The sequence below is a fragment of the Lycorma delicatula genome, chromosome 1 (genome assembly GCF_047948215.1).
Source record: "Lycorma delicatula isolate Av1 chromosome 1, ASM4794821v1, whole genome shotgun sequence".
NCBI classification, from domain to species: Eukaryota; Metazoa; Arthropoda; class Insecta; order Hemiptera; family Fulgoridae; genus Lycorma; species Lycorma delicatula.
This window is the reverse complement of record NC_134455.1, coordinates 254,045,075-254,070,188: the sequence shown is the minus strand read 5'-3', so window position 1 is coordinate 254,070,188 and position 25,114 is coordinate 254,045,075. Positions and strand designations below refer to the sequence as shown.

The window sequence follows — 25,114 nt, the reverse complement described above, 5'->3', positions numbered from 1 at the left end:
TGATGGTTGGACAGCATCTTGGGAACCCATCTCATACACAGTTTGCAGTACTGAAGTCTCTCACTCACAATGGTGAAGAGAGCTGATCTTGAAATTTCAGGAAATGAATCACTCGATACAGATATTGTGAACCGACGATTTTCTCGAATTGCCTCATCCACTCGCTCAACAAGATCATCGGTTGACACTTGCTTCCTTCCCTGACCGCCTCATCAATGAATTTTAGCTGCATTACACTCCTCAGACTGAAGAAATCAAATTACCGCACGCACTTCACACTTGGCGGGAGATGCTATTGTAGTAGACATGTTTACGTGCTAGCTGCATGTTCAAAACTAAACGAAGTGACCCGGCATGATTGAAGGCCATACTAGAGACGCTGTGCAACACATATGCGCAAAGGTTCATCCGATTTTTGCGCGGGTTTTTATTTCACGACCGATCGGACCTTGAAAAAAAAGCGTCGTAGTAGAGCCTAAATGCATGCCTAACAAAATAGCTATAACTTTCAAATCATCACATATGTTCCAGCTATGTTTTTTTATAATTTATTTTGTCAAGAACATCTTTCATCACATTGTACGTCTCTTTCAAATTAATACCATAAGCAATTGGTATCAAAGGATATTTGTTACAGTTGTAAAAAATAAGTAGTCTTGATCCTAACAATTCAGCTTGAATTTTTGATAAATTGTAATCCCTAACCAAGTCATTTAATTCACCTTGTAATATATGATGTGGCTTATTTGAAGATAATTCAAAATCAAAATCATTGTTACTTTCTTCAGTACTGCCTGATACTTCATTGCTGCTTTTCAAACACATTCACTGGTGGCTCAGGAACTGGAATAATTTCACTGTGAGGTACAGACCTGATCGCGGATTGCAAATGAAGGATATTTTGCAGTATATTTAAAAATTTTATAGAAATTCTAGATGCACTTGTTAAACAACACTAATAATCAGTTACATGATCTCTTTGTTCATGCCAAACCAAATGGCACCACCTTCTGTGTACCTTTCGGCCATCCTCCTAAATATACATAACAATTAGTGCATACTATATGAGGAACCCATGTTTTATCCTCATCACCAATTTTACACTGAAAGTACAATGATATGCTTTTTTAATTAAGGTGTAATGTTTTTTCTATTTGATTTTACAGTACTCTTTACATACATAAAAAAAGGCATCCACATCATTTACACAATTTCAAGGCATTATGACACTGACTGTTAACAAACTGAAGACAGCAATAAGATTGAACAAAATTAATTCATTCCTAAATCCAGTGCTTAATACAAACAACACAGCTGTGTTTTCAGCTATATGTTTTGACCTGCACAGACATGATTAATTTTGTCCATGAAGGCTCACTCTTCAGTATTAGATATGATGTTATAATATGTGACTATGATATGATTTGATTCTTTGTGTAGTATTGCTTATTTACAGCTTACAAATTTAGACAATAAAAAATGAGCTAACAAATATAGGAGCTTAAAATGCTAACTAAACGTTGAAAAATGAAAAAAATCCTTTAATTAAAATTTAAAAATTTTTCAAAAATGGTGGATGATAGAAATATTCTGAGTTCATATTTGTTTTAAACATCAAAAACAGATTAAAATCCTGTATCACATGCTAGGAAACAAAAATTATTTTTATCAGAATAATTAAACTAATTAAATGAGAATTTACCAACAGCATCAAAAATTTTTTTTTCAACCTCCAGGACCACCGTTAGGTATTGCTTTAGAGGATTAGATGATTGACAAGTAGCATGTGAAAATGCCATGCCTGACTGAGATTCGAACCCAGGACCTCCGAATGAAAGGCCAAGATGCTACCATTAGCATCAAAAAACTAAACATAACATTCCTAACTTCAGCAAATCACAAAATAGTTTTCAGATTCAGAGAAGAAACAAATGCATTCATCATGCAAAATATCATAAAACACATGGAATGTACTTACCTTAATACAAAGAGGCCAAATTATAGCTTTTCCTTTTGCTTTTGCTAACTGAGGTAAAATTTTTAATTTCAGTCTCAAGCTTGCAGGTTCTCGTTTTTTTTCAAAATCTTCATTGTTTGAACCAATATAAAGTGAATATAAGGGAGCTAACATGAGAGGATTATTCCAGTTAATGCCACTCCTATAAAAACAAAACGTAACAATTAAAATTTGTCACACATTTTGGTATTTTATATATGACAAGTTATCAAAATGCAGCAATATAGGACAACCCACCGGGTTGGTCTAGTGGTGAACGCATCTTCCCAAATCAACTGATTTGGAAGCCGAGAGTTCCAGCGTTCAAGTCCTAGTAAAGCCAGTTATTTTTACACGGATTTGAATACTAGATCGTGGATACCGGTGTTCTTTGGTGGTTGGGTTTCAATTAACCACACATATCAGGAATGGTCGAACTGAGAATGTACAAGACTTACACTTCATTTACACTCATACATATCATCCTCATTCATCCTCTGAAGAATTATCTAAACGGTAGTTACCGGAGGCTAAACAGGAAAAAGAAAGAAAGCAATAGGACAAGCCCAAAGCAATAGTACACATTAAAAAAGGGAGAATAATAATTAATAACAAAAACACAGCAAAACTTAAATATAGGCCATAGAGATGGTATTATTTCATATGCTTTAACAATCACACAAGCACTTACACAAAATACTGCCCATTCATGCCTATATTTGTTACACACTAAATTAAACAGTATGAGTTGCTACTACAAAACATTTTATAATTTTTTTAAAAAATTAAAGTTATTAAACCACACATGCACACACACACGTAAGTGAGTCTACGACAATTCAATTTCATACATATATTGCTTGCAATATACTTTTTTTTGGTTTAACTCAAAATCAATTTACGATATATATATATATATTTATCGCTTATAGACAACTAAGAATAAACCATGTAAGTGTGGAGGGTAAACCACACATACACAGTGCTTTTTAAATTTTGCTCTTCATTTAATTATTCCATTTCTTACAATTTGTCTCCTGCAACAGTTTGTCTAGTACTACATCTCCAATTGAAAAGTTTTACTTTCATCTACAAAATTCAGTCAATTATAATAAAGAGCAGATCTATTTAATGTAGTATATAAGAGCTATTCAAAAATTAACTTTCGGTCCTCTGAATCGTGCAAAAAAGTGGGGGATAGTAATTTGCACAATTGAATAGCCTGGTTCAGTGCAATTCTAGAAGTGTTATTGAAAATATCACTCGCTTTTCTGTTCCTGTAAAACTTTTGTTCAAAATGGCTGCTGTCATAGAAAATCCCACAGACTGCGAATTGCTTGCTGTCATCTGTTTCCTTCATACAAAAAACTTGTCAGCTGCTAAATTAATCATGAACTTTGTGCAATATACGGAGGGAATATCATGAGTGACAGCGCGGTAAGACAATGATTCAATGTTTTGGCAAAGTCAAACAAATATTCATGACAATGAAAGAACTGGTCGACCCTCAATTATCACAGATGAACTAGTCAAGTGCCAATGTGAAAAATCAAAAAAATCTTTAATTACAATAAAAGAATTATCCAAATCTTTTCCTTAGAAATTGCAAACAATGCTGTCTGAAATCGTAACCGATAGGTTAGGCTTCCACAAATTTTGAAAATGACAAAGAGTTGAAAAGGGTATTACAACCTGTCTAAATTAACAGGCAGCAGAGATTTATGATGAGGTCATTCAAAAGCTTGTTTACAGATGTGACAAGTGCCTTAATTTATATTATGCAATTATGTATAAAAGTAACTAAAGATGTAGCTATAAGATATAAACATAATAAATTGTTTTTTTATTGTAGACATTTTTTATTATATAAATTGTTTTTTATTACTTAGAAGTTTTTGAAGACTATTTATTTCTGAAATTATTTTGAAGATGAGGTCATCTTCAGTACATCGGCAATGACATCTTTCAGTTAACCCTCAGCCAGGATGTCACCGATGCAAATGCTACAAGCAACATTCCCATCAGTGTACTACTAACATAAATTCCAAACAAAGCATATCTAGCCAAGTCACAAACAAGACTTAATTACTTTCTAAGAATGAAGGAATCTAGATCTACCTACCTGAAAGGTAAAAATGAGTTTGACACACAACGGGTCATAAAACGTAACACAAAAATACTAATACATAACAAAAATAATGTAACAGTAACATAACTATTGAAGAACAAACAAATGTATAGCCAAATAGAAACGAAAACAGCAACAGTTTAGCAAACCATAAAACAAAATAACAATAAAACCAAACATAAACACAGGGAAGGAAAGTCCAAGTAGAAGAACATCACACCCCCTTAATAAGCGATCCTTAATAAAAGGCAGAGTTGTTTAATGCTAAACATCATTACTTTTGAGAGAAAGCAACTTTTACTAGTTCTGGTTTTACATCAGCTGTAATACATATTCTGTTTTACATATTCTATTTAAAGTAGAACAAGTCCATTCTGTTGTAACAATATATAGCATAAAAATGTTATGTTCTAATACATAACATTTTTCAATATTGTGGCTAAATTAGAACTCAGGGCTACATTATTCAAATTATAATACATACTTCAGTGATTGTATCAATCAATAATATTGTATGTGTTCTTCGTTCTATCAAGTGAGATTTGCATCATCCTTTAAAGTCCTGAATGTTCATGGACTCGGTTTTATACCTGGATCTATTGTAATGGATCACTTCCTCTTTTGTCTCTTATTTATTTACTTGCTGCTTTAGGATCCTGATTTTTCTACCTGTTTTCATTTTACTCAAAGAACTACATAAAAATAGCCGTAAAGTATATCATTTGTACTCCGTTATCTGCTTCAAGATATTCCTTAACCATCAGAGACTTCTAATTGACTTTTGAAAAAAGGGAGATTCTTAATTCAACCTGTATTTTTTTTTACGTGTTCAAATGTAAACTTTTTTATATTTTCAAATGCATATAATCAGATGTGTCATTTTTGGATTATTTTATTTTGTGGTGGAATTTCTCTTTGTGGCCTCATAAAAAGTTTCTCCCAAATAACATGAGTATAAGATTTTTTTACTGCAGTAATATTTTCATGATAAAAAAGTATAACATTAGGTAAAAGAATAACCATGCTATACCTAGTGCTCTAATAGTTTCTTCGCCATTGAATTCGAGAGGAAGTTGTGATTCTCGATCTTCTTCCAGAATTTTTATTAATAGATCAGAATGATTTGAACATCACTTTCTAAAATGAAAGCCGCCCCTTTCAATTAAGGCTATGACTTGAGTTTGAAACTGAACCGCCTCCTCAATAGTTGCTGCGCCTGATATGCAGTCATCCACATGTATATCCTGCAATAATATTTGTGCTTCCTTTGGATAAGCCTTACCTTCATTCTTAGCCAGCCGCTGAATGCACCATGTAGCCAGAAAAGATGCTGCGGATGTCCTGTAGGTGACAGTTTTTAAATTAAATTTCTTGATACGAACATTTGAAGATCAACGCCAAAGAATGCATTGCAAGTTACAACCTTCTTCATCGACTCTGATTTCATGGTACATTTTGGCTATGTCGGCCGTAAAGGCGAATTGATGAGTATAACTGAACACAAATGTTGCTGTAAATTTGACCCAACATGTAGGACATCATTGAGCGATAGTGAGGAGGTCTTGAAGGAAGCATTGAAAACAATTCTTATCTTGGTTGTAGAACTATTTTCCTTAAATACAGGATGAGCAGTAGGTAATTGGTTAAGACTGAATTGATAACTGAGACTGAAACTTCTTGTATGTGTCCCATAGCCTCATATTCTTCGAGAAAATTATTGTAGTCAAATCTCAATTGTGTGTCTCTGTTGTTTTTCTAATCAAAGAAATCGTTTCATCATTCCCTCAAATGAATTGCCAAGATTAAGTACATTTTTCTTCAAAGGAAGGCAAACAATATATCTACAGGTATCGTCTCTAGTGGTGTGCTTCACAGTAGCGCCTTTCCTCATTGAGTACCGGCTCATTAATTTCTTCAACAATTTACCAAAATTGTTCTATCTGTTCTCAAATTTCATTACTACAAACACAGAAGTTCTTTTGAATTCTTGGAATAGTTTTGACACTAGAGCTTGGCATCATGCCCAATAGAATCTACACTAGATAAGTATTTATAATTTTTGGATGGCCAGGCTTGGTTAATTGTTCACAGGGAATTAGTAAATTAAAATATATCTCAGCTCCTATAAGGAGGTCTATTTTGTCTGGAGTATTAAATGTTGGATCCGCTAATTCGATAACAGAAGGTATGTTCACTCATGAGTGTCAATGAGGGAATGTGGCGTATTACCAGAAATTCTTGGTACCACAGAACAACTAATCATACAATTCTACGAAGTGACTGTAGAGTTAATATTTATTGTGACATAATGACAGTAGCCTCAACGTCATTGATTACATGGAATAGAAAATTGTTTCTATGTTTTCCTAATCCTAGCCTATTAGCAAGGGCTTTGGTAATAAAGTTAAACTGATAAGCGCTATCAAGTAATGCCCTGCATTTATGAGTTTGGCCAACAAGGTCTCTGACATGGACAATGGCAGTAGATAATAATACAGGTGAATTAGCACCTTTAAAAGAACACTAACTACATTTTTACTCATTATTGGTATAAATTTGACATTGTTGTTTATCCAATTCTACACCTTATTTTCTTAAGTCGTTTTATCCTTAAATCTATGAAGTAAGATATGATGTCGTAAGCCACACTTACGGCAAGATTGTTTTGAATTACATTTTGGTGCTACGTGTTTGCTATGTAGGCAATTGAAACATAGCTGGTTTTTTACAAATAAATGCTTCTCTTTGAGTAATATTTAATTTCAGAAATTCAGAACACTTAAATAAATCTTAAATATGATTGCTTAAATATGAACACTTAAATATGATTGCAAAGTATACACAACCCTTGAACAGCCAATACGATTTTTTGGCTTGCTTGAGTTCAGGTCTTGACACCTATCTTCTAAAAACAACAATAAGTCTGCTAGAGTGAGAAGCTCAGCCCCTGAATGTTTATATTCCCACGCCCTTGATCTAGCAATTAAAAAGATGTTTATTATGAGATTTTTATTATGATGTTTATAACAACAATTCATGCAACGGTATCTTAGTATTCATTGCTTTAATGGCACTTACATTACTTCAAACACTGTTGATAAGTTTCCGAAGATTATTATATGACTTCTTAGAGGCAGGTGGAACATTCAGTAAATTGTTTATGTGATTTGAATAATTAATTTGGAGTAGTTATATCGCTTATAAACCAAATCCCAGGCAACCGGAAAATTATCAGCAGTTACAGGTAGATTAGCAATGATTTCATTGGCCTCATTTGTTAAGGAAGAGTTTAAATAATGCAGGTATCAGACAATGCATGGTTATCTATGACTAAGCTCTTAAACACATCCTTAAAGTGAACCTACTGGCTGAAATCACCACTAAATGTGGGTAAAGTGATCGCCAGGAGTGTTATTGGTGAATTAGCCTTATTTTCCACAGGAGTGGTTGACACATCTTTCATTCTCCGTTCATTGAGGAATTTTTCCATGGCCACCATGGTAGAGAAAAATTGCTCTTCGGTTAGTTCAATGTCAGACGCATGGTTTGATTCTGTGTCGTTAATTTCTAATAGCAACTGAAAATCACAATATTTTTTCCAGGAGTCTTATAAGGCTCCTAATCGAACATTAATATCATGCTTGGTATGTGTGGTAAGATTTTATTTCTCAGGGAAATTCCGGGAACGAGTTATAGATGCCTTGTGCGCACCTTGAGTTTATATAAGTTTGGAAATTTCACTGGGATGCATATCTGTATCAGAATAATAAAATCAAGGTGAAATACATTATTCATGCACAAAGATAAGTTGAACTACAATGTAAAGGCAGACATTTAAATTTTGTTAACTGAGACATCATATTGAGGAATACCGCACAACAATGCCAAACATTAACTAACAATGGCCAAGGGGAACAAATAAATAATAAAAGAGTAAATAATAAATAAATAAATAAAATAATTACAAAAAAAAAATAGAATGAATATAAAAAGAAAATATAGCGCATGATACTCAAGGGTATCATGATACAAAAGGTAGTTTCGCAACCAGAGTTCAACACAGTTGTGGTGACGGTGATAGCAGTAAGCATATGGTAAGTGTAGGGTCGTTCTACTGTAGACAGTAAAAGTAATTAATTTGTTGCACAAACTGAATTATAGGAATTTAGACTTTTCTAGTGTTATCTTCTTGTTAATGCAATATTAAGTTATATAACAGCGGACATTATAACAATTTTAGTAAATTGGACAGTATTTTAGTTTTTATAATTTAACTGTCTTTAAACAAATCTTTGTCATTTGAAATACTATTTTGTATGTCATATATTCATTACTATTATTATTGTTGTTGTAATTATTTATTTTACTTTCTATGTTTTTAGAGTAATAAATAGTATTTATAAAAAATCTTAGCTTGTCAGTCTCTCAATATTCTTGTCAAACCATGAATACATGACAAAATTAAAGATATTCAATAAAGAAAAATTATTAATCCTTTGATTTCTGTTTCTATGGTAACATAATGAAGTAAAACGACTAATTTTTTTCTTTAATGAGTATCAGTAAAATATGTAATATCATCACAAGCAAGAGAATAAAAAATGCATTGGAGGTCCAGGGGATGGAGCTCCCTGGCTAGACCAGCTAATTTATATATACATAATGTCCAAAATTTTCTGGATTGGGCTTGTTCCCAGCAGGCCTCTAACTTCTAACTGTCTAAAATAATAAAAATGTAATTTTCAAAATGTTATTTTTTAAAAGCTGCTATACCTTCAGAAAAACATTTAATATATTGAAGAAAGAAAGGTTCATTTAAGTCTACTTGTCCCCCATAATGTGTCCAGAATAATCTAGTTTTATAATACTTCTATCAATTTTTTTTCTGATTATGTAGCAGTAATAAAATTTAATCAAATTTTCACTAAACTCCATTAATAATTACCATAACTAAAACATAGTCTACCTTTTAACATGAAATGTTTATGGGAGGACATTCTCTCCTCTAATCTAAACTCTTTCAGAAGGTATTACCACTATCATAAAAAATTTTACCTCTTACAAACAACAGACCAAAATTTCATTGTCCTAATACAATATGCAAAATGAGTCTTTTTAAAAAATCAGAGAAGGAATAAAATTATCAATCATACATCCTGTGGTGCTTTTTAACATTTTTGAGAATTATCATGTTATTCATAGAAAAATGTTAAATTTAATATACACCAAATTTTACTTTTTTATTTTAAAAATTTCATAAAGTGAAGATTTTTAAATTAATAGTCCAACTATTAACAGTTTATCCATACCTCAACAATATCTCAAGTTCATTATCAGCAACATTAGAAACACTAGACCACTGATCACCAGATCCAGCTACTAAATGGCACAATATCTCTTCTGGCTTGTAAATATTATTAATACATGTTAGGACACTCTGTTTCACCTAAAGGCAACAAATAATGTATTTTTAGTTGCCATTAAAATACAAAAAATAAGCACATATAATATTATATATATATGTAATGTGATTGTTGCTGAATAAGTAATATTCAGCAACATAAAAGGAATAAAAAGGAAATGTTTCCCTTTTTAATAATATTTAATTTGTACAGACTAGATATATACATTTAAAATTAACTACAAAAAGCTATAATCATATTTAAATAGCTTATAAAGGGCTATAATCACATTTAATCAAACTTACTTTAATTACATTTTTTTAAAATTACATTTACTTAAAAAATTACATTTTTTAAAAATCTTTACCAACTTTTATTAAGTTTTTTACAAAATTATAATATGAAAAATGTCTATGGAACCCTTCTACACTTACAAACTTTGAATTCAGTATCAAATAGACTTTCATTTTCTTGGACTGATCTTATTTATACATCATCAACTGTATGTAACTGAAAAATAATACTCTGATAATAACATCAAAAAATCCATAGTTATTAATCATTATATGATTTTAGTAACTCTATTCAACTTGACTAATCAAAATTAAGAATTTTTTTAAACAAACTTCTAAACTTCTTTCATACTTAAAGTGGAGCACATTAACGTGGAAGGTTTTACATTAATGTGGAAGATCAGTCTGCACTGTCAAACTGTTATTATTTTCTACCAAAATAATATGAATTGTGTAATCTTCTCAGGCAATAATGCTAATACTTCCTAAATGGTACAATATAAATCAAAAACAAAATATTAGAGACATTCTTTGTTATACAGAAATCAACAATATATAATGAAAGATTGTAATGGGCTTCTGCAAAATTTTAAATAATATAAAATAAATTAAAACTTAGCTAAATTTTAACTAACCTGAAAAGATTGAAATATCAATTTCAGTCATAACTTCACTAAATGCAATGCCAACTCCGTGTGTTAGTTTAAAATGTTCACACAATATCACATAACATAAACATCCCAACCCCATAGGGGGAAGCACCCCACCTTGTGACAATTACCTGTCGCCACCACACCCTCCGTTCTAAACCCTGAGGGGCTTTAGTGGACATAACATACACAATCAAATAAATGGTGATGCACAGTTACGTAGTAATTATCCAAGGGACATATTGGATCATTACCAGATAATGTGAGGTATCCCAATGCCAACCTAGTATGCTCCAAACATAAAAAACAAAGGACAACTTTACAACATTTGTCTCAAAATTATGATTTCTAAGGCAATGTACTACATTTAATATGATGCAGCTTGTTGTTAACAAATGTCAATTACTAATTTTACAAATTCACTTTCAGCCATCATTTCACAGCATATATAATCAAAATTAATAATAGCATTCCAAAATATTAGTTGAACTCAAGCTTCCTTAGTTCTTTCTTAGTTCTGATCAGCTTTACTATCTAGGATTCCTACGTAGCTAGAAACCTCAGCAGAAACTGACATATGTACTGTAATAACTCAAAATACAGAATGATACACAAAGTCTGAAGTTACTGGGTGTATAGTAATATCTGTTAGTGCTTGAAAAGTACTCAACGAATCAAAACAGAACAGACATCTATTCAGAACATCTTTTAAGATGTTTAAAATCACATTTAATCAAATATCTAAATATGCATATATATTAAGATAATATTCCACAATTCTACAACCAATTTGATATTTCACTATGTTTGAATTGAAGAAAGATTTATTAAACAAGTAGCACAATTTATATTGTATTACCTTTTTAGCAAAATTTTTTGTTTCCTTTGGGTTCTTGTAAAAATATTACTTTGTTTTTTCCCACTTTTACAAAAAGTATATTTATTAGAATGAGACTGTATTAAATTTTTTAACAACAAAGTTGGTTTGTGTGTAATAATTAACTTTCCATTTAAGAACAAGGACTGTTTCCAATCTTTGTCAAATTTTGTTTCTGTGAAAGTTTTATAGAATTTCAAAGTAGAAAATATAAGTTTCTTGACAATGTTTTTCTAACCTAAACCTTAAAGAATTACAGCCAGTTTAAAAAATAATGCTGTCTTCTGTTTTTGAAAAAAACTAATGCAATTTCTATTTTCTGGAGAGGAGATGTGAGATACAAGGAATCCTGTGTTATTTATTTAATACATGCCCTCAAGTGTAAATTACAAAGGAAAAAGTTATTAAACAACTGAACAACAAAATTTGGCAGAGGCCATCTGTAAGACAATGAAGAGTCATGTTTATGACATACAATTAAAGGGTCAATAAATCTCATTAGTAACACAGACGAAATCAAATAAAGTCTGTTATCAATCATTAAAGAATGCTCAATCCCACCATCCTACTTAGTTCCATAAAAAATATGTATCTAGGTTTACCTGGTAAAAAATTTTGTATAACTCCTATTGTAACACCAAATGATAAATATTGGATTTCTTATAGTACGGATAACTGAAGATGAGAATAAACTGGTGTAAAAAATTGTCTGGAAGCAAACTTGTTTGATAGTGCAAGACAATGACTGTATACATGATGCGTACATAAATAATAAAATCATCCATTCAGTAAACAGGATACATATAGCCTAAATGGTTTAAATATCACTGCCCCTACTGAAACAAGGAAATTCTAATTGTTGAGAAATCTTTTTACTGAAGCCATATTACCCATTCTTTCAAGGGATTCAATATGCCCTTTTAACAAGCCAAATCATACAACTCCAAATTAAATAATACAATAACAAGGTGTTGGCCTATTACAAAAGCTTATTAATGGTGCAACTAGGTGATCTACAGATCTGTCTGATGGGAATTTGCCCTCCTTTTATGAAATAAAACAGCTATTTTCAGGAAACCACACCAATCTGTGATCACCATTTTCATCATAGCTTACATTTTACAAAATAATATAAATAATTCTCAACTGGTGATATATCTAGAAATCTTAAGTTTAAAAAAAAATGTTATCTAGTAAATGTGATGAAAATCCTTACAAAATATCAAATAATTCCCTTATTAAAAATTATTTAACTTAATTGTGAAATTTATCTTTAAGGTTTACATCCAGCATCTTTCGTTGAAGTTATCACAAAGAGAGCTCCAAACCAGAGATTGATAAATATATCTAATTGTATTCTAAGTTGTTTTTGCACTTTTTACATTTAAAAAACTTTAAATGACTAATTTCTAACTTTATGATTTCACAGTACACTGACTGGTGTTGTATATATAAACTAAAATATTTCAGTAATATTAAATTGAATGGTGTTGTCTATGTAAATCAAAACATTTCAGTAATATTAAAAGAAGTTTTAATGTATTTACAAGTAGTCAACCAATTCCAAATGCAAAACAAAGCTCCCATATTAATACTACAAAACAAAATAATAACCTGAAAAAAATAATTGAAAAAAGATCAATAAAATATTTCTTTGCTTGTTTTTTCTAATTTAAAAAGTAAAAGTCTAAATAAAAGCAAAAAGTAAAAGCTGCTTGTTTTTTCTGCCGTAATAGACATGAAAGGAACAATAATTTATATTATCCTATTCCAAAAAATGATTCCATTTATTTTTACATTATTACAATGTACAAGATGAGCTGAAATGTAATGCACAACATAACATAACACCATAATAAATTGTCATTCAAAGTAATAGGAGCTGCCAACTTGCAGTTTCATTCCTTATTACTAACATCAACACCCTCTCATTTTCATTCAGTCGCCATTGTTATAAGTCAAATGTGCCCGCTATGTCAATGTGTCTAAACAACAATCAGTAATTGAATTTTTAACAGTGGAAAAAGTGAACAACAATGAGATTCTTCTCTTTAAAAGCCATTTATGGTGATGAAACTATTGGTTAGATTTGTGAGCAGGAGAGCAGTAAAATTTGCCATCAGAAGCTGGTAAATTGACTACTGAGGATGAACCTTGAAGTGGTCGGTCAACTTTTGTAACCGGTAAGTGCCAAAAGAAGGTGAGTGATGATAAATTGATTTAAATGACCATTGCATCACACAATAAAGCAACACCACCCAGACAGACATATTTAAAGAATGAGTACACCTTATTGCATAACTGATCTATTATAAAATAAGGAATGTTGTGAACAGCTTCTGAGATATTATCGTGACAAGCAGATGACTACCTTCTCAAATATTATGATAGGAGACAAAACATCATATGCATCATTATGATGCAGAAGAAAAATGGCAAAGCATGGAATATCGAGACTATGTTTTTCCAAAACAAAAAAAATTTCCAAAACTTCTGTAAAAAAATTCTCTTGACAATGTTCCGGGATTTCAAACACATGTATGTTACTATTTACATAGAAGCTGCATCAACTGTAAATTTTGTATGATACATAGAGATTTTAAAACAGCTTAGAAGGTATGTGTTCCTTGATGACTATCCACAGAGCCGATAATTTAGCAACACAATAATATTCAGCCACACATACTTGTATTGCAAGTGCCAAGGCTCTTTTGAAGATGAAATTTCAACCTATTTCTCATCCTCTAAACTCACTAGATTTGGTGCTCGCAATTAATAAGGATATTAAAGACATTCATTTCACCAAAAATGATGAACTGAAGAATGCACTGAAATTGTAGCTCAAGGAAAAACAACTATTATTCTTCCTAAAAAAACTGGTTCTTCCTGCTAGGAGAAATGTGTACCTGTAAACTATGACTATGTGGAAAAATAAATGTAAGTTTTCATAACAAATAAAATGAATTTCTATACCATATTTGTTTCATTTGATTTCTCTTTACATTTGTGATTTGTGAACAACTGTGCATCATATTTCAGACATCCTTCTTAATAATATAAAAGTAATAATCCTTCTTAATAAGATATATATCATATCAAAATAACTCAATATTTTGAGGTGTCAATTGCTTTTATTTTTATGCATTTACAGCTCAGGAAAGACTACATACATACATACATACATACATATATATATATATATATATATATATATATATATATATATATATATATGTTGCAACATGCTGTGCTTCAAATTCGGCAAGCATGACATTAGTCATTCAGATGTCAGAGGAGGTTACAGTACACTACAAGCCTGCACAAGCACCTCTCCCACCGAAACAGCTAATCGCCATCATCCCACCTCAGCAGCACAACCCTCACCATCCTCAAGCCATCTTTATAAGCAGGACACCAGTACTACAAGAACCACAAGAACCATTCTCTCATGAACCACCAGGAGCACACCAAAAAGAAGAAGGAGGAGGAGGTAGCCAAATGTGGGACCTCCAAGCAGATGCCCACATCCCCACTGGAAAACCAGGGCTGGCTGACTCACCAAGACAGCCGCTGGGTGTTGATGCCACCTTCCTGCCCCAGTGGATGAACCTACCAGTAGCAGCTGGCCCAACATGGGATTGCTCAAAGAAAACCACCTCAACCATACTGGCAGGGCACTGATGCTGAGGTGAAGCTCGATCTGATTCCAATGGAGGAGCCGTAACTCCCCCTGACTATAGCTGGGCCAACATCTGTGGAGTCCAGCAATTGGATTCCACAGCCCTTCTAGAGGCTACCTTGCCACGAATCTTTTCAGAGTTACCATTCTAAAAACTCCAAATGGCCTTTTTTAGGGTTACCATAAGAATCTAAAGTATCATGTGCCATCGAAGCCATTTGGCAACTATATATAATTTTTTGTATGCATGCAATCCAATTTTCACATCAATGCATATTTCTACCAAGCTCAGCAACATATATTGCAACAGAAAGTGTGGAAGAATCAAAATGATTTTTAAATGTCATAAGCACTAAATGGAGTAGAAATTCAAATTCATAACAATTTATTTCATATTTTTTTAATGAAATTATAATTAATAATTTAATTAGTTAACCTACAAAAATAATCATACAATGTACAACAACATATCAATGTACAAACAACATCCTCCAGATGACACTGGTGAACAGTAAAAAAAAAGGGGGGGGAAAGAGAATGAAATGAACTCTACCTACCTCTAGAAACAGTTTCAAACATTTTTATTTTTTTAAGAATTACCTTCTCAAGTGTAATTTTCTCAAAATCCAAGTTCTTTACTATTCTTTTTGCAGCATAACTACTAAGACCTGAAGGCACTGGAGATGTTAATGTCCAACTATCACAAAAAAAAAACAAAGCTATAGAATACACAAAATTCATGAAATGGCATGACAAACTGTTTACAAGTTTATAAAATAATAAAATTCACAAATTTCTAGATTAACTGGAAATTTTCTTCCAAAGATTTTTTGAAACAGTAATCCAGTATCTTTCTCAAAGGGATTAACATGGTCATCAAATATTGTAAGGAAACCAATTTCACATGTGATTAAATAAAATATTTGATTTTTGCTGTATGTTTTCATTTAGTATGTTGTTTTCAATCAATCTATTTCATTTAAATCAACTTAATACCAGTAAATATGAATGTTGTGATTATTTCTTTATATCTGCCACAATTCTCAGGTCATTTGCAAAAGTTGATTCATATGAATGTACAAGTTGTTTCCATCTACGTTTGAATGTGGAACATGTATATGAAATACTACACAATCCCTATTACTTAATTTATAATCCGTACGTGTAGTGTTTCTTAGCATGTATAATTAGCATTGTAATACAAGTTGTTTCCATCTACGTTTGAATGTGGAACATGTATATGAAATACTACACAATCCCTATTACTTAATTTACAATCCGTACGTGTAGTGTTTCTTAGCATGTATAATTAGCATTGTAATCTTCATAATAACCTTATTTTTCAGATATATTGGATATTTTTAGAAACATTATTTTCAGTTATGATTATTTGAGATTTGTAACTTCTTTGATTTAAATTAATGTTTTTTTTTCAATTATTATTTCCATCTTCAAATAAAATTTTTATTTTTATTACAGTTATTGTGTATTTTAAAATTTATGAATACTTTCATTATAATTTAAAATCTTTTGATGTAAATTACGAATTTGACTTTGTATTATTTGGTATTTTTTGTAGTGATAACTTATCTGTTTGAATTTGTGATATAAGTATAAATATATCAGAATCAATTTTAGCAAAACATTTGTAGAAATGGGCACACCCCTTATATTGTACTCACACATGTGCGCACGTGCACACACACACAAGATATTAACCATATTAATAACCTACAAGGTAATGAACACTATATATATAACTTCCTGATGAGGACATCTTAAATGTTTAAAAATAATAATACAGTTTTATAAATTATTTTTTGAAGCTGATTTTTATGGAATAGATATAAAGTAACATTGTTTGTTTATTTGTACCCATTCTCAAGAACTGACACCTAACCAGGCTTCAGAGGTAGAATAAGGAGTTAGGAGGTTTTCTGTTGCCTTCTTTAGAGAGTTCAATATATTGTTGCACATCAACAAATCAAGTTCACCAAAACAATGATAATCAGCCCTTGATGGACACAGTGACAGAGTTACTGTGTTCACAACAGTTATTTTTGCTATATAATGTAAAGCATTAAAATAAGTTTTTACTATTTCTGTCAGAGAAAAAATCCTACCTGGTGCCTAACTTATATTTCTGTGCTTTAAAGCCTTACAGCCATAAAAAAATTGGTGAAGATATTTGTTTGAGTAAAATATTAATATTTTTATAACATTACTTCCATAATTTATCACACAATTTGAAATTAAAATGAATGCAACACCAACTTGGAACAGTTTCCAATACTCATCATAATTTTTTTTTTAGTCTATTGAATTCAAAGATGTACTTAATTAATTTTTATGACCAAGCATACTCAAGAAAAAACAAAATACCCACCACTAACCTGTAAAAATTATTGTTGTAAGTACCTACGCTTCTTGTAATAACATTTACAACGATTGAGATATCAGTTTACTCACAAAAAACCTTGTAATTAAGAAACTTAAAACCTATAAAAAAAGATGTTACATATCCTGGTATTTTATGTTAAAACTTAGGGGTTACAATCGTATTTTTTCAAACTCAATGTTAAATTTTTAACTCATAACGAACAAACATAAATAACTGATATTCTTACAGCTTATTTATTAAATATGATAAAACAGATAAAAATAAGTATACACTGTGACTTCATTAATTATATAAATTCCATACCTTTTAATAAAAACAATATAAGGCGAAAATGGGTGAAAATAAGATACATCACTAGTATCATTCAATACAATGGAAACATAGGTCACCATGTCTTAAGTTTTATAAAAGATTATCTTTAATATATCCCAAAATTTTCAGGTCTTTCAGTCTATTACAAAATAAAAATTTTAAATCCAGTATTAGTTAGTAAGAATGTTAAAACACCTCTAAAGAATTTGAATTTTATACAGAGGCACACTATGCCACATAACTTTTAACATGAAATGTTTTGAGAGGAAACCTAATGTCAGCAATTATACTTGTAGTAGTAATACAAATTATACTACACCTTATATACAATAAATACATTCCAAAATGTATACACTCCAAAATGGTGTTTAGTCTTTATATATCATCATGTTTTCATCCAACTTCAACATTCCATTGAAGTTTCCCCTTTGTCAATTTTTATTTCCACCACTTTGGGTGGTAGCAAAGAGTTTTAGTTCAAAGACATGACATTGCTTAATATTATGACACTGCTTAATATCTACGCTTCTTGTAATAACATTTACAATGATTAAGATTTACAATGGCAGAATTTCTACAAGAAAGCTTGTCATGGTATTAAAAATAATGTGTCATCAGGTATAATTAGTGTGAACTAAAGAACAAGAGAAATTCTGCTTCCCTTGACAATTTACCATCTAATTGCAATCAAACACAACCTTCACATCGGAGTTTGTATGCACTGATAACTGCTCCAAAAAAACCTAAGTAATAAAATTTACAGGATGGATTTATGAAAGGGTGCTTCCATCATTATGGTTAACCAGTCAATACTCATTAGTCAAGAAAGAAAATGAAATTCTGCATAATAAATTGATGACAGTTAGAAATTCAGAATAATTATCAAATTTGGAAGTCAGGTATCACTGCAGGTGATGATGCAGAAAAATCATTTTAAAGGAATTTTATTATATCTGTCACTAAATAATTTGATACACTGAACTCTTATATAATTTTTTGTCCAAGTTTTAGATAATAAGCTTATTATGTTTACTCTTTCTTGAATAATTATTGAGTTGTTAATTTTTTGCAAAATCTTTCAACAGCCGACACTCATCCTGGACCTGTATTTATATGAACTTTCTTCTTTATTTTCACTAGTATAACATGTCCTGAAAGTTTGTGTATTCTTTGTGAGTCACTCTGTTGAATTTTAAGCATGTAGTTAAGGATGTTAGAAACATCTAAAATAACTGAGGTATTAATAAATATAAATTTAAAAATGGAAGCAATATTAATTTTTAAATAATTAATAAATATCTGTGTACATCTTTTTCGAATTTTGTTTTAATAAAAAAGAAAAAAATCTTCAATATTTCAGTATGAACGTAACTCATTTGACAAGACAGATCACCAAAGTATGGTTGCAGTTGTTGGAGTGAGCTATTTTGAATTATGAATCATTTTATACAGGGGTTATCATAAAAGAATGGTGCAGTTTCAGTAATTAATAGGAATACTGTAGGGAAATTTCTAGATGTTATATTGGTATCCCTGAAAGCCTCCAACCCAAAAGTTTGTTTATCAGCAGTTGTAACCACAACGTCAGTTCTAGTATTGTTGTTGCGGTGAGTTTAATGGGTTACTATGTTCTCAGATAAAGACAAAGCAAAGTGTGTTTTATTGATGGCTGAATTAAAATCTGTAATTTTAGTTCAGCGTGCGTTTCGACGTGAATTCAGAAGAGATCCACCACACAAAAATAACATAACATGTGGGTTCAAACAATTCGAAGAAACTGGATCAGTTAAGAAACAGAAATCAACCGGCAGACCAAGTGTACCAGATGAAACTGTTGAACTAATTAGACAATCAGCAATTAGAAGTCCTGGGAAGTTCATCCCCCGTCGAAGCGTCAAATTAGGTATTCCAAAATCAGCAGTTCACAAAGTTTTACATAAAAAACTGAAATTACACCCTTATAAAATCCAGATACTGCAGGAATTGAAACCCGATGATGGTGTAAAATGTTACAATTTCGCTGTTGAAATGTTGGACAGAATAAGTGAAAACGAATCATTTTTAGATGATATAAGTTTTACAGACGAAGCTACATTCCATGTGAATGGATGTGTTAACAGACACAATTCACGAATATGGGGCTCTGAAAACCCACACGCAATTATTGAGAAACAACGCAATTCGCCTAAAGTTAATGTTTGGTGTGGTGTGATGAAAAATCATGTAATAGGGCCTTTCTTCTTTGCTGAAAAAACAATTAATGGAGTTGTGTATCATGACATGTTAACCAAAGATGGTGCTCCCCCGCACTTCAATGCATTGGTCACGGACACTTTGAATGAAAAATTTGGAGATCAATGGAGAGGCCGGCAAGGACCCATACTTTGGCCTCCAAGGAGTCCAGACCTGACACCATGCGATTTTTTCTTGTGGGGGTACATCAAAAGCATTGTTTATACACAAAAAATTTGCAACCTAAACCACTTAAAAAACAGGATTAATGAAGCAATGGCAACCACTAATGAAGAAATGTTAACTAATGTTTGGAGAGAAGTTGAGTATCCTTTGGACATTTGTCGAGCGACTAAGGGCGCACAAATTGAAATTTATTAATTATGTAAATAAAAGTTTGAGACAACAAATTTGAAAAATAAAAAACATAAACTGTAAGTAATTCTGTTTTAATTTAAACCATGTTCAAAACCACACCATTCTTTTATGATAACCCTGTATTTCCTCCTCAGAAATAAATTTAAAAAAGTTGCAAATATCAAATGTTATAGAAGAAAAAACTATATATTATTTAACAACAACCTTGCAGTGAATACTAAGTAAAAAAATTAGTGATTTACTGTAAAATAATAAAATTAAAAATAAATTAGATTGCTAATAACCATTTATTAATTGTAATCAAAACCATAAGATTTAAATTTTATTTCTTAATAGTGGTGATATTGTTTACAAATGTTTAGTTTCAACATAGCCTACCATGAATTATCCAATCAGCAAGCATTTTGGTTTGTGTACAGGCGAGCTAACTGTAATAGTTATAAAGCTGTACAGCTCACAAGCCATTTATTAGTACAAACAACCAAGGAAACAATCAGGAAACCATCAGTACAAACAATCAAGGAAACCAAAGAATGGTTTGAACAGCTTACGAAGAAGGGAATATTTTAGATATGCAATCAAGATCCTAGTGTGTGTATAAGTACTATCAATGTTAGAAGTTGGTCATGTGGCAATTTGGATTGTATTCCATGAACAATTATCTACCTTTTCCATTTTCAGCATGTACAAGATCTTACACTTATTGACTTCCCAGTACAAATTCAGTTTTGCCATTGGTTCTCCAGTGAACTAAAAATCCTGAGTTTGTAACATAACTAATGCTCCACATCCAACATCAGTGGGTATTTGATTTTTTTTAATAAAAATAATTAATATATCTGAAATATTATTACTTTGAAAATTAATATGCCCACCATTTTGAAATTTGTTAACAATAAACTTTCACATTTATTTTTTCATTGAGAATGTCAGTTTTAACATACATAAGAAATTTTTTAAAACAACTCAAATTGTTCTTGAGATATGAATTTAAATTTCAAGAACAAAAAATGAGAGACAATTTGAAAACTAAGCATTTCCAGAACATGTAGTTTTACAGGAACCTTTTTTTTCTTATTTTGATATGAGGAACCAACTTCCAGTTTCTTCACATTTTCTGAGATCTTGAAGTTATAGATCTATACACAAACAAGTACGATTGATAATTTTATAGATATGGTTTACCTTAATGAAATCCAAATCTCTTCTTAGGTAGCTGTTTACTACTTGGAGAAAAATAAATTTTTTACAGCATATAATTGACCTCATAAACATAAAATTTTTATCATAAATATTTTCTATCCTAAGTAAAATTCCCCCAATTTGCCAAGGAACTGTAGACAAAATGAACAAGCACAAGCATTACTTAAAGACTAGTGTGTATATCCCTGTGAATGGGCTTATATACATTATTTCATGGTCCTTCTAGTAGATTACCCCTTTCTCACATTTCATTCCTTTTCCTTAACACCAGGATATAGTAAATTCTGGTCATATCCCCAATGCAACAGTGCTAAGGAAGTGGAACCTGTAGCTCCCATTACCTTACAAACGGACCCAATTTTTAACCTTTACTATTTTAATAGCTTATATGAAGACACTAGTAACTGCATACCATTCCACAGACCTACTTCCAGCTCAATGACTACATAAAAAGCCTCAACGGATACCATTCTTTCACAAAGTAAAAAGAACATTTGTTGTTTTGTTGGTAAACCAACACAATGCTGTCAATCACAAGATAAGAAATGATACACTCATACCAGATTTGTTTTACTCAAGGGATCTGATGACATTTCACCTAAAACAAGGTTCATAATGATGAAGGCTTTGAAACAAATAAAACAGGCTCCTGTTAGAATTGCACAACTATTTCTTTTTTTCAGAAAGATGATGGTAATCCAGTAGTTATTACAAGACATCTAACCTATTAAATTTCACAGCACAAAAGCACTTTATATGACAGAAAATTAATAAAATACTAGATACCAGTATCAATGATTGAGGTATAGTCCACAGTAAACAACTATAATGATGCCAAAACATGAACTTTCTTGTAATGTAGTTCCTCTACATTTGACTCACTTCAAAGGAAACATAACCAATCTGAAATTATATATCATGCTTGATCTTATTCAGCCTCAAGCAATAATCTCACAATAAAAAAAAAAGGGATTTAACTCAATTAAAGAACTTTTATTATCATCTTTCACCATATTAATAAGTATTCTATTGAAGCGCTACAATTACAGCAACATGACTAAATATGACTTTTACATTATTTTTACAGTTCCTTATCTCATTAAAATCAAAGAGTATTATACAAAATATAATAATATCTAAGTATGTAATACGGCTTTTTTTTCTATTTGTACATATTAAAAAATGGTTATAAACCAGAAAAAATTAATAAAAATCAAAAACACATGCATCACCACTAAACCGATATTCTATTTTCAATTTGCAATAAAATTTTAAATAAGAAAACCAATTACCCATATGGCATAAGCAACACATCCAATAAAACTTCAGACAAAATTTTTGGTTTTTCTTCAGATGTGATAAGAGCAGCATGTTTTGATGGATCTCTAGGCCACTTAATATGATAAAGTGCACCAACAACCAGCATTACCAAGCTGTAAAAAAAAAACTTATTATTTTCATTTACCATAATTTTTAAGCCAATTTAAACACGTACAAAAACAACTATAATCTTGTATATTAAAAAAGCATGGCATGTCTATTAAAAAAGACATAATTATAATTGTATTTTACAAAATAATTATTATTGTACAATGATAAAATAAACATCCCAAGTCCGTATATAGAAATAAATAATTTTAGAATTTTCTTATGATATAATTAACTTATAATTAATTATTATTATTATATAATTTAGAATTTTAATTTCTTTATTTACTGTATCTAATTCCCCCCCCCCCTAAATGATAACCATAGGTCTTGAAGCCAAATTATCAGGAACTGATTACTTGAATGACTATATTTAAAACAGCATACCTAATTGGCCAAAGTTTATCAAAAGAGGAAGTCCACAGAATTCATTTCAGGACTTTTTTTACTGGAACATGGGAGTTCATGCCATAAACATAGTTTCTGCTCCAAGCTTTCATACAACTGCTTAGGAGAAAAAAAAAGCGCAGATGATTTTTGAACATCATGTAGGGCTGGAAGGGTCAACAGAATTTAAATTTATCAACATACAATATAAAGTATATTCTTCAAAGAACACAGAAAAATTAAAAGATAAGAGAATCCTGATCCATTAAATAACAAAGGGCAACAACTTGCAAAATCAAAGGCCATAAGAACCTACACATTATTCTCAACAATAAATTATTTTCTTGTAATCATTTCAGCCAGGTAGTAGCAGGTGTTGTCAGGATAATCCATTAATTACAACAATAGGATAGCCTGTTGTGAATAAGATTTGTCTTCAAGTAACCTCAGGATAGTGTATAAAGATTGTACACATCCTTAGGATGGTGTAGATAGCTATGATTAGGGGGTAACAGGTTGAATTTAGATAGAGATCTAACTCAAAATTAAAAAAGCAGCAATCTGTTATTGTATGCAACATGTAACCAATACCGCTCCTTTCAGGTTACCAACCTGCTGGGAGAGAGCTTTCTCAACAAATTTAATAATAATGATCCAGGCTGCTATGAGGAAATAGTGAAGGGGAATGGGTTCTTCTGGAAGCACAGAACCAAGCGAAAGCATGGAACACTTCGCACAAAAGATCTACAAATAAATTCATACCAGTGGAGAATGGAATACATTTAAAGTAATAACAGCAACATAGACTCTATTTAACCATCGTAACTGCACCCCATATAAAAAGAAATCTGGTTTAGAAATCGTGTGGTATACAAGGGATGGATAAATCGGACCAAAATCTGCTCTGTACTTGGAGAAGCTACAGATCATATCACCCTGTGAAGTCTCACAGGTTAAAAGACTTTTAGGTACAGACCACACTGTCACCTGTGGGAATTTCTTGATGAAATAGTAAACTCAATTACCAAATTAATTAGCCCAGATCTAATGCAAGCTGCAGAATGTAAAATCTCATTTTTCAATTTCATTCTAAAAGAATTCTATCTTTCTATCTAGATGCTCTAGTATTTAATAAATATCTTTGTATTGAATGTATACAAAAATTTTCAAAGAGAATTACAATAACTTTCATTCTATTCAAGAGTACTGGACAACTCTGATCTTAGTTAAAAGAAATATAACAAACAATTACTATAGGGCAAGGTTACTTTTATATTAGTAAACATTACAAATAATGTTACTATAATTACTATTCAATAAGCTAGCTAAATCATTATCACTCCTTTGTAGAGCTAGTTGTTAGTATTTAGGCTACTTAAGTTAACTAGGTAGCTGACTGAAATGAATTATTGTATAAATAATGCTAATAATAACTTTAATAATTTTTGAACTGAAATGAATTATTGTATAAATAATGCTAATAATAACTTTAATAATTTTTGAATTGAAATGAATTATTATATAAATAATGCTAATAATAACTTTAATAATTTTTGTGATAATTTGTTTGAACAAATATATCTCTGCCATTCCTCACACGTAGCTCAGACATATACAAGGCATGTTCATAAAGTAAGGGCCATGTGGTCATAAAAAAAAATTAACTTGTGAGAAATAGTTTTTACTTACAGTTTTTACCTGTTTAGCCTCTGGGAATCACTGTCAGGTATTACTTCAGAGGATGATAT

The 25,114-nt window shown here is 31.0% G+C and overlaps 1 protein-coding gene across 1 annotated transcript in view; it reads right to left on the bottom strand.

The window, feature by feature from the left end:
• The window catches only part of LOC142330495 (proteasome adapter and scaffold protein ECM29), a 183,073-nt gene that overhangs the window by 138,510 nt on the left and 19,449 nt on the right, over window positions 1–25,114 (bottom strand). The window contains exons 5-8 of the mRNA XM_075375784.1: window positions 22,844–22,984; window positions 15,626–15,722; window positions 9,434–9,570; window positions 1,979–2,159 (exon numbers count right to left, since the gene is read on the bottom strand). Coding sequence (XP_075231899.1) covers window positions 1,979–2,159; window positions 9,434–9,570; window positions 15,626–15,722; window positions 22,844–22,984 — 556 coding nt within the window. The remainder of the gene's footprint in view (window positions 1–1,978; window positions 2,160–9,433; window positions 9,571–15,625; window positions 15,723–22,843; window positions 22,985–25,114) is intronic.